The sequence below is a fragment of the Hypanus sabinus genome, chromosome 16 (genome assembly GCF_030144855.1).
Source record: "Hypanus sabinus isolate sHypSab1 chromosome 16, sHypSab1.hap1, whole genome shotgun sequence".
Lineage (NCBI taxonomy): Eukaryota > Metazoa > Chordata > Chondrichthyes > Myliobatiformes > Dasyatidae > Hypanus > Hypanus sabinus.
Window position 1 is genome coordinate 14802962 of NC_082721.1, and position 18358 is coordinate 14821319.

The 18358-nt window shown below is 40.5% G+C and overlaps 1 protein-coding gene across 1 annotated transcript in view; it reads right to left on the reverse strand.

The window, feature by feature from the left end:
- Positions 1-18358, reverse strand: part of hcn2b (hyperpolarization activated cyclic nucleotide-gated potassium channel 2b) — a 162594-nt gene that overhangs the window by 11438 nt on the left and 132798 nt on the right. Inside the window, exon 7 of the mRNA XM_059991162.1 lies at positions 6439-6603. Coding sequence (XP_059847145.1) covers positions 6439-6603 — 165 coding nt within the window. The remainder of the gene's footprint in view (positions 1-6438; positions 6604-18358) is intronic.

Sequence of the window (18358 nt, forward strand, 5' to 3'; positions counted from 1 at the left end):
ATGTCAAATATAAACTCCAGTGTTTCAAGTCAAAGTATGTATATGTTTACAGTACTGTGCAAAAGGCTTAGGCACAAATATATAGCTAAGGTGCCTATGAGTATGCATAGTACTGCATTTGTCCATGTGGAGCAGAGAGAGAGTTTGAAAACTGGTGGGAGCAAAGGACGTTAGGAATGGCAACGGTAGACCGCCACAGCAGGGGTGTGGAACAGGTGGCCAAGAAGGAGTGGCAGGGCAGGGGGGTGACATGGGTGCAAACACACCCAACACCAGGCAAGGTCATTTGATTCCAAACTATCTTTTTTGATCACTATAGTATGTCTTTCTGGCGCTTCCCACTCCCCCACCCTCTCCCTTCCCCTTTTCCTGACTATGATTCCCATCTCCTTGCCCCTTCTCCACTCTCAGTCCGCAATAGAGACCCATATCAGAATCAGGTTTATCATCACTCACAAAAATTATGAAAATTGTCTTCCTTTATGGCAGCAGTACAGTGCAATACATAAAATTACTACAGTACTGTGCAAAAATCTTAGGCACTCTCGCTATATATATGTGCCTAAGACTTCTGCACTGTACTCTATGTAGTCATTATTGGGAAACTATCGAAATTCAACAGAATTTATGAGTAGCTATACATAAATAAAGACTGACAAACAACCAAGGTGCAAAAGAAGACACATCATGCAAATAAAAAAATAACACCGAGAACATGAGTTGTAGGGTCCTTGAAAGTGAGTCCATAGGTAGTGGAATCAGTTCGGAGTTGAGGTGAGTGACACTATCCATGCCAGTTCCAGAGCCTGATGGTTGAATGTTTAGTACATTATAACCATATAACCATATAACAATCACAGCATGGAAACAGACCATCTTGGCCTTCCTAGTCCATGCCGAACTCTTAATCTCACCCAGTCCCACCTACCCGCACTCAGCCCATAACCCTCCACTCCTTTCCTGTCCATATACCTATCCAATTTTACCTTAAATGACACAACTGAACTGGCCTCTACTACTTCTACAGGAAGCTCATTCCACACAGCTATCACTCTCTGAGTAATGAAATACCCCCTCGTGTTTCCCTTAAACTTCTGCCCCCTAACTCTCAAATCATGTCCACTCGTTTGAATCTCCCCTACTCTCAATGGAAACAGCCTATTCACGTCAACTCTATCTATCCCTCTCAAAATTTTAAATACCTCGATCAAATCCCCCCTCAACCTTCTACGCTCCAATGAATAGAGCCCTAACTTGTTCAACCTTTCTCTGTAACTTAAGTGCTGAAACCCAGGTAACATCCTAGTAAATCGTCTCTGCACTCTCTCTAATTTATTGATACCTTTCCCATAATTCGGTGACCAGAACTGTGCACAATATTCCAAATTTGGCCTTACAATGCCTTGTACAATTTTAACATTACATCCCAACTTCTGTACTCAATGCTCTGATTTATAAAGGCCAGCATTCCAAAAGCCTTCTTCACCACCCTATCTACATGAGACTCCACCTTCAGGGAACTATGCACTGTTATTCCTAGATCTCTCTGTCCTGTATGTTCTATTTGGATTATTCCTGCCAAAATGTAGAACTTCACACTTCTCAGCATTAAACTCCATCTGCCAACATTCAGCCCATTCTTCTAAACAGCAGAAATCTCCCAGCAAGCTTTGAAAACCCACCTCATTATCCACAATACCTCCTACTTTAGTATCATTGGAACACTTACTAATCCAATTTACTACCCCATCATCCAGATCATTTATGTATATTACAAACAACATTGGGCCCAAAACAGATCCCTGAGGCACCCCGCTAGTCACCGGCCTCCATCCCGATAAACAATTATCCACCACTACTCTCTGGCATCTCCCATCTAGCCACTGTTGAATCCAGTTTATTACTCCAGCATTAATACCTAACGACTGAACCTTCTTAACTAACCTTCCATGTGGAACTTTGTCAAAGGCCTTGCTGAAGTCCATATAGACTACATCCACTGCCTTACCCTCGTCAACATTCCTCATAACTTCTTCAAAAAATTCAATAAGGTTTGTCAAACATGACCTTCCACGCACAAATCCATGCTGGCTACTCCTAATCAGATCCTGTCTATCCAGATAATTATAAATACTATCTCTAAGAATACTTTCCATTAATTTACCCACCACTGATGTCAAACTGACAGGTCTATAATTGCTAGGCTTACTTCTAGAACCCTTTTTAAACAATGGAACCACATGAGCAATCCTCCGGCACAATCCCCGTTTCTAATGACATCTGAAAGATCTCCATCAGAGCTCCTGCTATCTCTACACTAAATTCCCTCAAGGTCCTGGGGAATATCCTGTCAGGACCCCGAGATTTATCCACTTTTAAATTTCTTAAAAGCGCCAGTACTTCCACCTCTTTAATTGTCATAGGTTCCATAACTTCCTTATTTGTTTCCCCACACCTTACACAATTCAATATCCTTCTCCTTAGTGAATACCGAAGAGAAGAAATCATTCAAAATCTCTCCCATCTCCCTCAGCTCCACACATAGCTGACCACCCTGATTCTCTTAGGGACCAATTTTATCCCTCACTATCCTCTTGCTTTTAATACAACTGTAGAAACCTTTCGGATTTACTTTCACCTTATTTGCCAAACCAACCTCGTATCTTCTTTTAGCTTTTCTAATCTCTTTCTTAAGATGCCTTTTACATTCTTTATACTCCTCGAGCAATTCCTTTACTCCATACTGCCTATATCTATTGTAGACATCTCTCTTTTTCCGACCCAAGTTTCTAATATCCCTTGAAAACCATGGTGCTTTCAAACCTTTAACCTGTCCTTTCAACCTAACACATACATCTGTCAGCTGACCTACCGCGTTCCCTAACAGGAGATCCAACACTGCCCCATCTCTAGCCAGTACTTCTACGTATTGTTGCAAAAAACTATCCTGCACACATTTCACAAACTCTAAACCATCCAGCCCTTTTACAGAATGAGCTTCCCAATCTACGTGTGGAAAATTAAAATCTCCCACAATCACCACCTTGTGTTTACTACAAATATCTGCTATCTCCTTACACATTTGCTCTTCCAACTCACGCTCCCCATTAGGTGGCCTATAAAACACCCCTATCAGTGTTACTACACCTTTCCCATTCCTCAATTCCACCCAAATAGCCTCCCTAGAGGAGCTGTCTAATCTATCCTTCCAAAGCATCGCCATAAGATTTTCTCGGACAAGCAATGCAACACCTCCTCCTCTGGCCCCTCCTACTCTATCACACCTGAAGCAACTAAATCCAGGAATATTTAGTTGCCAATCACACCCTTCCTGCAACCATGTTTCACTAATAGCTACAACATCATAATTCCAGGTAGCAATCCTGATGAACATCAAAGCTGATGTTTTGTAACATGTGGTTAGTGTTCGCCATATGTGACAATTGAATCTAATGAAGTCAGAAACTTCAAATTGAAAATAATCAACTGGTTAAAAGGGGAACTATTTTTTTTAATTGGCAAGGTGCTTGAGGTTGGATTGGCTGTGCAAAAGTAAGCAAGACTGAGAAAGCCCCTCTAAACTACCACAGCATTGTATTGCACTAAAAGTGGCAGACCTCCATTTAATAAATGGATCAAAAAATTCATTTCAAAGTTCAAAGCAAATCCATTATCAAAGTATGTATATGTTACCATACACAACCTTGAGATCCATCTTCTTGCAGGCATTCACAGCAGAAGAAAGAAATGCAATACAATCAACAAAAAATGAAATTGTTTTAGTAGATTTCATAAATGCAAAAGAAAATAATGGAGAAATACAGATACATGGAAAGAAACAAATACTAGCTGCGGCTGTAGGTAAAGAATACAATGTCTTAATTTGGTTGTTTTGCAAGTTGCTCCTGGGAGCAGAAACGTCTATCAGAGTTAGGTAAACCAATATGACTGTGAACATCGGCACCTGTGGGTTGTCTCTACAGTTATTAAAGGGCTCCATGCTCAACACAGTTGCTAGGCACTGGCTTTGTCTTCACAACAGTCTAATAGGCACGGATGTATTTAAACCCACAGCCTTTGTCATTTCATCTAAGTTTGCCTTCCCCAGCGCTGATGGAAAAAGTAGCAAATTGTCATTAATTACATCAATACCTTATGGTAGAGGAAACCATGTCAGTGTGTGCAAATTCAAACACTCTAAAAAGAGGGTTAGCAAGTTAAACACACCATAATTAGTGAACAAATTGGATACTTTTCTGTGTGAATCATTCCATATTATCGTGGTGCAAGTATTATACAAAAGCAAGTAATTGTTTTACAATTACATAGAAGTTTAGATATGAAGCCTCCATGAGGATCACACTCTAATCGTGGTTTGGAAGCTTGCGTGCCTCATGACCCGGACAGCTATGTTGGCTGGAGTCAGTGCTTCATAGTTTGGGTCTTGGTGGGGTCACCTGTGCCAAACAGGTCAAAGGGTAGAGGACAAACTAAGAGCGGTCCACCGGTCCTCCAGGTTTGGGGGTTTCAGCTCGGGGGTAAAAACACCGACCGGTCAAACAAAATTGTTAAAGAAACAGCAATGAAGAATGCTTCTATGTCTGAGTGCGATGATATTCTTGGACTTGCATGACTGACAGTAGTGAAAACTGACAGGAGGCTACTGACATGATGAAGGAAGCCCTGAACACCGCCAGAGATGGAGGACCTTCGCTGCTGCCCTAAACGCCAGCAGTGTAACAGGCAGTAAGCAAGTAAAAACGATACGAAAATGAAAACCTCGGAAATGCTTCTTGGACTATCTTGATATAAGTCCAAGAACATGTAAATGGTCATATAATAAAAAGAAAAATTGAAGCTAATTTGAGAAAGGATTGCATCAAAACAGTCAATCCAAAAAGTGACAAGTTTTCTATGAGGTACTATTTAGATAAAATATTAGTTAATTGACGTTTGAACTCATGCTATATAATAATAACAATTATGTTTGTAAACGTGTATGAAAGTCTTTTCTATTTTAAGTCATGCACAGCTTAATGTCTGTGGTATATTTGGCGGATCTTCCTTATCTACATGTCTCATCAGCTTCTTCTGTCTGGATACTATCAACCAATACAGGTCATTCCAAAGGGGTGGGGGGGAGGGTTGTCAGAATCTATGCAAACGCCCAATTGAAGAAGTGTGCTCTCCCAACAGGAGTGAAAGCAAGAACTTTCAAAGAATAGCTGAAGGCTATTGATACCTAAATGAGTAACGGGGTGCCAACAGGACACTGCTATGAGTTACCCATAAATCAAAGCATCAGTCCTATCTTAGAGAAAACAAGGCTCATGTTAGTAAGCACAGGGCAACAAGGAGAAGGATTGTTGCTTCAGTTAAGGAGCTTAGAGATGAAATACCTTAGGAGATTGCAAATGCTACCAAATAAATATTAAAGTTCACTAATCCTATGGTTATGTGGAACCAACTCCTATGCAACAAGGTCCCACACAAATCCCAATTGCGCAGTTAGGTTACTTTCACTTCAGGGAGAAATGTTGGTTGGGTCACCAGAAGAATTCCATTCTACTTTTAAAGGGTTATTATTAACATTTCGTTCCAAAGATGGAACGTTGACAAAGCGCCATCACTTGTCCTCATTAACAAGAATTGTTCTGGATTGTGGCTGGAGAGCTAAATCGGAACCAAGCCAACATCTAATTAGCTATCAACAGACAAATATAAGAAAGAGTGATTTCATCCACAAAAGTACAGTCTTTTTGTCCATTACATATAAGGCAGAAATATTTTACGTGCAATTCTAATCCCTTTAAATCAGGAGTTCCCAACCTTTTTTATGCTACGGACCAATACTATTAAGCAAGGGGTCCATGGACCCCAGGTTTGGAACCCCTGCTTTAAATAAAGGTGAAATACAGGGTGATAAAATCACCTTTCCCATTAAAATAATAATTTTATCTAGTTAACATTTCATTCTTCACTGTTAGGAAGATGAGACCAAGAGAGTAAATTAGTAATCAAATGGGCTAGCAAGTCATAATCTATCTTTTGGCTAATCAATGAATATAAACATCCAGTTTTCGACAGACCTTTGCAATCTTATTTGAAACATGCAGTTGTAATACTTGTATGATACTATTGTACAGTATAATACTCAATGGTATAGCAAAGTTAATTTGTTGTTTAAAAATTCATTGGAAGATGATGTGATTTAAAAAGGTGATGTCCTTGTAAATAGTTTTTTTTCTATGACAAGACTATCTGTTGCTAGGATACAAAGAATTTTAAAGGGCATAGTTGGGAATATATATTCAACAAAACCAAGTGGTGATTTTTTTTACCTACAAATGTAAAATCAAACTCGATATCTTCATGAGCAATTATTTGTAGAAGATTAGAAAGAAGACATTGAACAGACGCAAGGATTTCATACCATACCTATTCTATCCAGTCTGTCGATGGCAACAGTCTCAAAGGCTCGACGCATCATTGGGTACTCTTCTAACACCTCATTAAAATGATCCACCGAGAGAGAATACAAACGACAATATGTATCAGCCCGTACACTGGCAGTTCGCCTGCCTCTTGTCAACAAACAGATTTCTGTAAATTAGAAAAGAATTGAGCACAGTTGTAGCTCAGGGAAGCAACCATAACTGATTTGATGCCCTAATTCATGTGATGAAGATGTTACAACAGTAGTTTTGTTCACCATTTGTTTTCACTCGCTATTAATTATTGCTGGTTATGTGTTTTTGGGGGCTTTCAGCCCCTCAAGTCTGTACCCTATTCAATATAGCATGGTTTATCTATATATTATTCGCACCTTGGTCTAATGAGAGAAAATAACTTCAAATGGAACATTTTCACATTTCACTGTCAATAGGGTGTCCTGATTAAAGTGGATTCATCCTCACAATCATTTGTGGTCACCGGTTCAAGAAATCACTTTAAGTAATAGTGTAGGAGGCAGAGCATTAACACCATTATACAGAGTGTTTAAAGTTGTAAATCAAGAAACAATTGCTAGACATTGTAATTATTATTTTGTTAATCATTATTGACAAAGTCCTGTTCTAAAGTAGAACTTTTACTTAACAAATTAATTGACTGAAGAGTAATCAGAAAATATTTATCAAAATATTTCAACCATGCAAAATAATCATGTGATCTTTGAAATAACCAGTGTGGAAAAAGAGAATTTATACTGGGCAGTTTAATTTTATTTCATCTCAAATGCTCCAAGAAATTTGAAGGAGCGGTGTTAATCCTTTCAGAAATTATTTCAATATATTTGTAACTACACACACTTCTCAAACGTTAACACAATAGTTTCACAGCTATGTTATTTATTGATTGATTTAAATACAGTATGGAATAAGCTCCTCTGGCTATTCAAGTCGTACCATCCATCAATCCCCCCATTTAATCCTAGCCAAATCATGAGACAATTTTCAATAACCAAGTAACCTAACAACCGGTATGTCTTTGGACTGTGGGAGGAAACTAAAGCATTTGGTGGAAACCCACGCGGTCACGGGGAGAACATACCTACTCCTTACAGGCAGCATCAAGAATTGAACCCGGGTCACTGGTATTGTAATGTGTGCTAACCACACGCCACCAACAAATCAGCAATTTTTTTTTACGTTTGTTGATTTTTAAAAATAGCAATGTAATTAAAATATGAGGGTGAGATGTGAAGTACGTGGGATATTAAAACCTAGCTAATGGTCAAAATTTAAAAGTTCTAAGTAAATTTATCATCAAAGTATCTAACCATACACAACCTTGAGATCCATTTTCTTGCAGGCACCAACAGAAACATAAAAGAATACAATAGAATCCATGAAAGATGTGGAACATTCTGAATAATGTCCTGGAAATAGTATCAAAATTGTGAGACTAGCTAAAATAAAACAGTTCTTAACAAAAGGTGATATATCATTGCTTGGAAATTGGACTGCACTTCTAAAACATCACTAGGTGATGGCTGATCAGATCTCTTTTAATTAATCACAAAACTGGTGAAAAATAAGAGATCAATGAAAGATTTGTTGAATCATGACCTGTGTGGGACTCAGTGGGATCAATATTTCTGAAATTTTCTGCCGCTTTGTTACCGATGTTCAGTAATGGTCATTATCCCCCTAAAGGCACTGTCTCCATGGCAGGCAGATACCAGTGACTCACGGGATGGCAAAAGAGTTAGACTTGTTGCAAGTCTTCCCATTTCCTTGTTTGTTCTCCACAAAGCATATGTCAGAGTGGACACAGACTGATTACATTGGAATTTGCCTGGGCATTCTCCAGTGAATATTTGATATGTTTTGAGAAGTCAACAGGATTGCTTTTTATGTATGTGTATGAAGAATACAACACTCCTTGTTTTCTAGTCACTGTTAACATGAGTGATGCAACTTCTGGTAATTTCTTCCCCCTCCTCCTTCTCTCCTTTTCCAAACCTCATTCTGATTCCCCTCTCACCCCTCCTATTCTCTGTGCCTGCACATCATCCCCCTCTGGTGCCCCTCCTCCTTCCCTTTCCTCTGTGGGCCACTCCTCCCCAATCAGATTCCTTCTTCTTCAGTCCCTTTCCTCTTCCACCTACCACCTCCCAGCTTCTTACTTCAATCCCCCTCTGACCCACCCACCTTCCACCTCAGCTGCTCTTGCCTATTACCTGCCAGCTTGTACTCCTTCCCCTCCTCTCACCTTCTTTTTTTGGCTTCTGCCCTCATCCTTTCCAGTCTTGATGAAGTCTTGGCCTGGAAAGTTGACTGTATATTTCCTATCCATTGATGCTGTTTAACATGCTGAGTTCCTCCAGCATTTTGTGTATATTGCTCAAGATTCAGAATCTTTTGTGTTAATGCAGCTATTTGAACTGCTGCTGCATATCTCTCCAATAACCTGGTTCAGTCCTGGCTTGTAATGCTGTCACTGTGGAATTTCTCCCTGCGACTGCATAGGTGCTCCCAAAGATGCAACTTGGTTCATTACTGTTATATACTGAGGTACAGTGAAAAACCTTGTTTTGCATGCTATCCATACAGATTATCTCAACAGATCAGTACATTGAGGTGGTACAAGCGAAAAGCAATAGCATTGTGCTCTTGTGTTCCAGTTACAAAGAAAGTGCAGGCAGACAGTAAGGGGCAAGGCCATGTTCAAGTAGATTGTGACGTCAAGAATCCATCTTCTAAATTTCCTGCAAGATGGTGGTGCACTCAGATGCAGCAGCTTCTACTGGGCCAAGCAAAAGTGTCGCTGTATTTTTTAAGCATATTTTTTATGATTGCAAGACCCAGTTGGACATTAAGAGCTTAAAGATCTGCAGGTCTACCTCTTCAGGGAGTTACTCTTTGGCAGAGAAACTGTAGGAGCTGGACTTGGTGCAAACCATGTTGCTGCCTATTACAAGGAGGTGATGGTGCATGAAGGAAGTGTGCAGTCAAACAGCGAGTGATTGGCTGAGTCGCTTTACTTGTGACCGCAAGATCCTGTTGGACATTAGAAATGTGCAAGTCCGGCTCACTGGTTTACTGATGAGTCCGATGGTGTGGGAGCTGAGTGGTCTTGGTCATAGGGAGGGTGAGGCCTCTGTCATAGGGAGGACTAGGCCTCATGCCACGGTGTCGCCTGTTTGCAGCCTCCCAGGAGAGAGGCGTCAGAGTCAGTACCAGTAGCCGTGTGGCACAGTGCCCATACTGACATCAGTGCTGCCCTCCAGTGTCCGCTCAGCAGAAGACAAGCTGCATTGCGTTCCACTACAGACTGCTGCAACATTCATGGACTCAGGAACTTAGACAATAATTCAATTTTGTGACCATATGCTACTGCTATTTTATTTGTGTTATTCGTGCCTTGTGCTGTATATGACTGTATATGACCTGTCATCATGCAGAGTGTACAAAACCATGAAAGCATACATCACCAGGCTTATGGACATCTTCAGTCTGCTCCATTATTCCATTATGGTCGATTTATTATCTCTCTCAACTCCATTCTCCTGCTTTCTTCCTGTAACCTTTGACACCCTTACTGATCAAGAAACTATCATCTACCACTTTAAATATACCTAATGACTTGGCCTCCACAGCCACCCACAGATTCACCACTCTGTCTAAATAAATTCCTCTTCATCTCTGTTCTAAAATAATGCCCTTCTATTCTGAGGTTGTGCCCTGGGCTCCACCACTATAGGAAACATTCCCTCCACATCCACTCTATCTGGGCATTTCACATTTCAATAGCTTTCAATGAGATCACCCTTCATTTTTTGGAACTCTAGCAAATTATCTTCAACGAGTGTGCATTTAAGCAGAGAAAATTTTGAATGTTTGTGAATCACCACCAGATATTCCTGGTCTAGTTCAGGGACTGATGTTTTTTTCATATGGAAATGATCTCAAACGTGATTTATATTGCATGTTAAAATTAGGTTTTCATTCACCTTTGAGACAAATTTACTTAAAAGCAATAATGAGTAGTATTTAAGTGGAGAAAATTTATTAACTCATGATAATACTTTATACTTACTGTATGCTCTCTAATTATCTGGCTTGGAAGCACTTTTATAAAAAAAGTCAGACAAATAAATGGCCTACAATTCTAACCCAGCAAGTTAACAATCCTTGACTCTTCATTAACTATCGATAGTTGGAGCTGAAGAAGTCTAATTTCATACTTCGGATTTGCAAGTAGTGGTAATATTCTTTCAGGGAGTTTATTACGAGGTACAAGAGAAGGACAGGTGAAATATATTATTTGGCAGACATACTGTGGGTGAGAACACCATTTCAGTACAGTGAAAGGGGACAACATCTAGTTACACTGCCCCACAATCAGATTTTCTTTCATACTTTTTTGATTAGGAAAGGTGTTTCTTGATTAGTAAGAGTGTCAAAAGTTACAGGGAGAAGGAAGGAGAATGGAGTCCAGAGGAAAAATAAGTTAGCCCTGATTCCAGGGATGAAGGAGTTAACCTATGAGGAGAGATTGCGTCGCCGGTAACTATACTCTTTGGAGTTCAGAAGAATGAGAGGGGATCTTATGAAAACATGCAAAATTTTGAAAGGGATAGATAAGATAGAAGTAGGAAAGTTGTTTCCATTGGTAGGTGAGATTAGAACTAGGGGACATTGCCTCAAGATTCAGGGGAGAAGATTCAGGACGGAGATGAGGAGAAACTGTTTTTCCCAGACAGTGGTGAATCTGTGTAATTCTCTGCCTAGGGAAGCAGTTGAGGCTTCACTGAATATATTTAAGAATCAGTTAGATAGGTTTTTACATAGTAAGGGAATCAAGGGTTATAGGGAAAAGGCAGGTAGATGGAGCTGAGTTTATGGACAGATCAGCCATGATCTGATTGAATGGCGGGGCAGGCTTGATGGGCCCGATGGCTTACTCCTGCTCCTATTTCTTATGTTCTTATGATTGAATGGCAGAGCAGATTTGATGGGCCAAACAGCCTAATTCTGCTCCTAGGTCTTATAGTCTTTCTTCCTTATGAAATGGGAGGTCTACCCCCTTAAACCTATGCCATATTCATAAGATCATAGTAGCAGAATTAGGCCATTTGGCCTATTGAGTCTGCTCCACTATTCTATAATGGCTGAATTATTTTCCCTCTCAACCCCATTCTCCTGCCTTCTCCCTGTAACCTTTGATGCCCTTACTAAGAACCTATTAACCTCTGCTTTAAGTATTCCCAATGACTTGGCCTCCGCAGGCATCCTTGACAATGAGTTCCACAGATTTTCTACCCTCTGGGTAAAGAAATTCCTCCCCTTCTCTGTTATGAAGCGACATCCTTCTATTCTGAGACTGTGCACCAATATTCCCTCCAACAACACACAAAAAATGCTGGTGGAACACAGCAGGCCAGGCAGCATCTATGAGGAGAGGCACTGTCGACGTTTCGGGCCGAGACCCTTCTCCTTATAGATGCTGGCTGGCCTGCTGTGTTTCACCAGCATTTTGTGTGTGTTGTTTGAATTTATAGCATCTGCAGATTTCCTTGTGAATATTCCCTCTAATTTTTTTTACAGCTAGCTGGACCAACCATTGCTCTAAGAAGGAAATCTTTACATGGTCTAAAAACTGTGCAGCACTTTAATAAAACTATAGGAGCCTTGCACCTGTTCTTTATCTGCATTGTATTCTGTGTTGCATGTTTATTGTGGTAACTAGTGACATGAGTGGGGATGTGGTAAAAGTGAGGGAATAAGTCACAAACTCGTATTTTGTTCGTTGCAGTTTATAGTAGCTGGAGACCGGTGGAGGTTATATCTTTTGATGACCCTTGAATAATAGTCAATTACACTTAGCTTACACCTGAGTATGCTTATGTTTCTTCACTTCATATTTACTAAATGCTAATAAAGGATTGAATACATATTGTCAACTTTTGGAGCTATAATTATTGGAATGAGGACGTGTCATGCAAGTATAACAAATCCGTAGGGTTGCCGGCAGTGGCAATTGCTTTGGCTTTGGTTTTGCTGATACAAGAACGTTATACACAAGAGAATTCCACTTGTGCAGCAACAAAGTCTCTGTTCATGGGAACATTTCAGTTACCGTCTGGTCACACGCCCATGCAGCTTAGGGGGAACCGTGCTGTTCACAATTTCCTTCAATCCCATTGCCCCCCTCTTATTTTCCCTGTAACCAGTTTTCCCAGAGGTGTCTCTAATGTCACCCTCATTCTCCCTGCCACCCACCTACACTAGGGGTAATTCACAATTAGTAAAGGCCTCTGGGACAAGAGGCAACCCACGTGGTCACAAGATAAGTGTACAAACTCCATGGAGGTTCAAGTTTAAGATTGTGCCCTGGTCGCTGGAACAGGGAGGCAGCAGCACTGATTGCTGAGGGATGAATTGCGCAAGGTGTCATATCAGTAAAAGTCTCAAAGAATTATGCAGAGCAGTTAGACTGTGTCCAAATGTCACTGGATGTTTTTTCCTGTAATCCACCTCCACAGTTTCCATTCCAGTATTTCATAATTCCAGAACCTGCTCAGATCTATACAGTGCCATATTTTCCCTGTTTTCCAGGTCTGACTTAGTTCTAGACTCTGTGCATCTCCCTTATAAAAGATGTGGTTTAGTTTGAACCAGAGATAGTCACACAAGATAAGATCCCCTTCTGATCCCAGAAAACCATTGAGGTCAGTATTGGGCTGGATGTAGAAATCATTAGAATGAGTGAGAAAGCACAGGAATCACCGATGTGATTTCATCGTATAGCTAAATCCTGCACCTGCTTTGGTCAGGCTGTCTCATCATGTCCTAACCAAAAGCAAGTGTTTTCAGAACTGTTTTTTACTTCCAAGTGAACGTGTAGAAAACTGTTGATGTGTAATGCTAATTAGCTTTATGACCTATTTTGTCCTTTGCAGATTAAGTTTATTTTCAGTGATGTTTTCATCACAATCTACACTTACAGGCTGTTAATATTGAATCAACAATTATTTTGAGAGCACTTTGAACAAAATTAGATTCAAGCATCTGGAGTCACAAGAGCCTCCTGACTTGAGAAGGTCTCTGGCGAAGCTTAAAAGGCCACTAATCCTCAACTGAAGCAAAATAATAAACTTGAACAATTTAATATGGGATTCACAATTGCTGCAGAAAAAGAACTCAAGAAGGTATTTTATAAGATTAAAATCGACTCTGTAGAACAGCAAAAATCTTTTCACTCCCCATGTCCAAATCAAAATGTATTTGTAGTTGAGGGCATAAAATGTCAAGGAGGTATGGAGTATCGTTAAGTATCAGCCATAATTATGCAGGGCAGTACAGAATGTCCAGCTAATACCTTCTGGGTCTGTGAGTCTGCAAGTCCACTTGGCAATTCTGTGGCTGAGGTCTGTGAGTCCATGAGTCAACTGGAAGCCTGGAAGCGGCCTGTCCTGGGGGTTGGAGAACTGTCAGTGCATGGAAGGAAAGGGGCTTGTTTTGGTGTTGTTGTTGCTGTGGCTTGTGTCATTCTGCTGAGCATTGCAGGCATGCCACGTTGGCGCCAGTGTGCGTGGCAGCACTTGTGGACTGCCCCCCAGCACATCCTCAGCTTGTCAATGCCAGCGACACCTTTCACTGTATGCTTTGACGCACGCGTGATAAATAAATGAATCTGAATCTAAATCAAAAACTGGCAACTTTATGATGTGAAGCCTGCGGGAGTAAAGTTTCTCTTTCTTGCTTAATCATATACTCAGTAGTCTTCAGATGCTCTAACACTCATTTCAAGTGCTTGGCAATCTACTTAGATTAGCGTAACATCCAGTAATATAAAGCTAACAATCCCACCGGTTAAAGGAATGGGAGCAGCCAAAAGTCAGACTGGAAGTCCCTACTGAGGACAGTCAGACAACTGAGAGAATCATAGGGGTATCCCTACCATCCGTTGGGGACATTTATCGGGAGCACTGCACACGCAGGGCTCTTAGTATTACCAAGGATTCCACCCATCCATCCAGCATCTTCTTTGACTTTCTATCATCAGGCAGGAGACTACGATGCATAAAGACAATAACGGTCAGAATGGTTAAAAAGCTTCTTCGCTCAGGCCATTAGGTTTCTGAGCTCCCTGTCATATCACATTTGAAGTGACACCAGATAACCTGTACCGTACCCTACAATATTTAATTTATACACTTTGTTTGTCTATACGTAATTCATTTGCTGAGTTAATTCTTTCTTTTTGAAGCTATCATGTGTTATCTGTACGACTGTGCTTTACACCATGGTCCACAGAAACATCTCGGTATATAGTTAAAAAGAATAAATTTGATTTGACTTGACATTTAAGGTACTTGGCAATCGATTTCTATTAACTTCCAGATTTTCTTCTTTTAAAAGAAACATTCAGACACTAGAGACCAAGGAGGCTAAGATCTGGAGTGAAAAGCAAACTGCTGGAGGAGCTCAGCAGGTCAAGCAGGTTCTGTGAAGGCATAGGGATGGTTGACATTTTGGGTTCTGCTGCAGGGTCGTGTTCCAACATGTCAGTTGTCCCTTTGCTTCCACAGATGCTGCAGGTCAAGCAGTTTTTGTTTGTTTTGGATGCTTACATCCTTACTCTCTTATTTTTTGTCCAGATTTTTCACATCCGTTGTTACTAAATTCTACCTAACCTTATTTAGCTGATCAGCATACTCAAACCCCATTCAACTTTGTCAACTGGCCATGGAATAGCCATCTAATGCACTATTCACTGCCAGTGACTAGTGCTATTCCTCAGGGGTCTGTGTGGGGGCCACTTCATTTACATTATATGCCAATTATTTAGATGACAGAACTGATTGCTTTGTGGCCAAGTTTGTGGACGATATGAAGATAGGTGGAGGGGAAGGTAGTGTTGAGGAAGTAGAAAGGCTGCAGAAGGACATAGATTAGGAGAATGGGCAAATAAGTGGCAGATGGAATACAATATCGGGAGGTGTATAGTTATAGAGCATAAAACATTGGAGCAGAATTAGGCCTTTTGGCCATCATGGCTGACCCTTTTCTCCCCCACTCCTCAGCCTTACTCCCCATAACCTTTGATGCCATGACCAATCAGGAACCTATCAATCTCTGCTTTGACACCCATCAACCTGGCCTCCACTGCTTCCTACAGTAACAAGTTCCACAAATTCAGCACCCTGTAGTGAAAGAAATTTCTCCACATCTGTTTTAAATGGACGCCCCTCTATCCTAAGGCTGTGCCCTCTTGTCCTAGGCTCGCCCACCATGGGAAACATCCACTGCACATTTACTCTGTCTAGGCCTTTCAACATTCAAAAGGTTTCAATGAGATCTCCCCTCATTCTTCTAAATTCTAGCAAGAACAGACCCAGAGCTATCAAACATTCTTCATATAATAACCCTTTCATTCCCAGAATCACCATTATGAATCTTTTCTGAAACCTCTCCAATGCCTTTTCTTAGATAAGCTCAAAACTGTTCACAATTCTCAAGGTGAGGCCTCACCAGTGCCTAATAAAGCCTCAGCATCACATCCCTGCTCCTATATTCTAGACCTCTAGAAATGAATACAAACATTGCATTTGCCTTCATCACCATTGACTTAACTTTTAGGGTGTTCTGCACAAGGAATCCCAAGTCCCTTTGCATCTCAGATTTTTGGATTTTCTCCCCATTTTGTAAATAGTCTGCACATTTATTTCTACTATCAAAGTGCATGACCATGTATTACCCAACATTGTATTTCATTTGCCACTTTCTTGCCCACTCTCCTAATCTGTCTAAGTCCTTTCCTCAACATTACCTGCCCCTCCAACAATCTCTGTATCATCTGCAAACTTGCCAACAAAACCATCTATTCTATCATCTGAATTATTGATATACAATGATTTTTGAAAGATCATTACCAATGCCTCCACAATCTCTACTGTTACCTCTTTCAGAACCCTAGGGTGCAGTTCATCTGGTCTGAATGACTTATGTACCCTTAGGTCTTTCAGCTTTTTGAACACCTTCTTCCTTGTAATAGTAACTGCACTCGCTCCTCTTCCTTCACGCTCTTCAATACCTGATACACTGCTAGCGTCTTCCACAGCGGAGACAGATGCAAAATACTCATTTTGTCCATCTGCCATCTCCTTGTCCTCCATTATTATTTCTCTGGTCTCATTTTCTAAAGGCCCTAGATCCACTCTCATTACTCTTTTATTTTATATACTTGAAAAAGCTTTTTCTATCCACCTTGATATTGTTTGTTAGCTTGCTTTCATATTTCATCTTTTCCCTCCCAATGATTCTTTTAATTGCTTTCTGTGGGTTTTTAAAAGCATCCCAATCTTCTATCTTCTCACTAAATTTTGTTGTTGTATGCCCTCTCTTTTGCATTTACATTAGCTTTGATTTTCCTTGTCAGCCACACTTGTACTATTTTGCCATTTGAGTATTTCTTTGTTTCTGGAATACATCTTTCCTGCACCTTCCTCATCTTTCCCAGAAGATGTCAGCATCTCCTTCCAGTTTACTTTGGCCACCTCCTCTCTCATACCATTATAATTTCCTTTACTCCACTAAAATACTGCTAAGTCAGAACTTTACCTTCTCCCTATCAAACTTCAGGTTGAACTCAATCATTTTGTGATCACTGTCTCCTAAGGGTTCCTTTACCTTGAGCTCCCTAATCACCCCCAGCTCATTACAGAATACCCAATCCAGTATAGCTTATGTACTTTGGTAGAAGAAATAAAAGTGTAAACTATTTTCTAAGTGCAGAGAAAATACAAAAATTCAAGGTGCAAAGGAACTTGGGAGTCCTTGTGCAGGATTCCTAAAGGTTAATTTGCAAGTGGAATCAGTGGTGAGGAAGGCAAATGTGATGTTAGCATTCTTTTAGAGAAGACTAGAATATAAAAGCAAGGATGTAATGTTAAGGCTTTATAAGGTATTGGTGAGGCCTCACTTGGAGTACTGTGGGCAGTTTTGGGCCCCTTATCTAAGCGAAGATGTATTGAAAATGGAGAGGGTTCAGAGGATGTTCACGAGAATGATCCTCAATGAAAGGTATACTATATGAAGACCGATTGATGGCTCTGGGCATGCACTCTCTGGAATTCAGAAGAATGAAGGCAGATCTCATTGAAACCTATCAAATGTGAAAAGGCCTCAATAGAGTGGATGTGGAGAGGATATTTCCTATGACGGGAGAGCCTAAGACCAGAGGACACAGCCTCAAAATAGAAAGACGTCCATTTAGAACAAAGATGAAGAGGAATTTCCTTTGCCAGGGAGTGGTGAATCTGTGGAATTTGTTGCCACAGGTGGCTGCGGAGGCCACGTCACTGGGTATATTTCAGGCAGAGTTTGATAGATTCTTGATAAGTCAGGACATGAAAGGTTAAGAGGAGGAGACAGGAGACTGACGCTGTGAGGGAATTAGATTAGCCATGATGAAATGGCAGAGCAGATTCAATGGGCCAAATAGCCTACTTCTGCTCCAATATCTCATGGTCTTATGGTCAATCAACCATTTGGCTCACAGCCATATTTACAAACAATACATGCAAAATGCTGGAAACAACAAGCTGGCCGGGCAGCAACTGTGGAAAACAGTACAGCTGACATTTCAGACTGAGACTCTTTGGCAGGACAGGTCTCAGCCCAAAGCATCACCTGTACTGTTTTCCATAGATGCTGCCTGGCCTGCTGAGTTCTTCTAGCATTTTATGCGTATTGCTTGGATTTCCAGCATCTGCAGATTTTCTCTTGTTCATATTTACAAACAACAATGTTTATTATAATTACATTAAACTTATTCAATTGCAGTCATTGTCAAGGCACTAATCTCTATATGTGCAAATTTTGTCTCATTGTTTAATATTTACGAA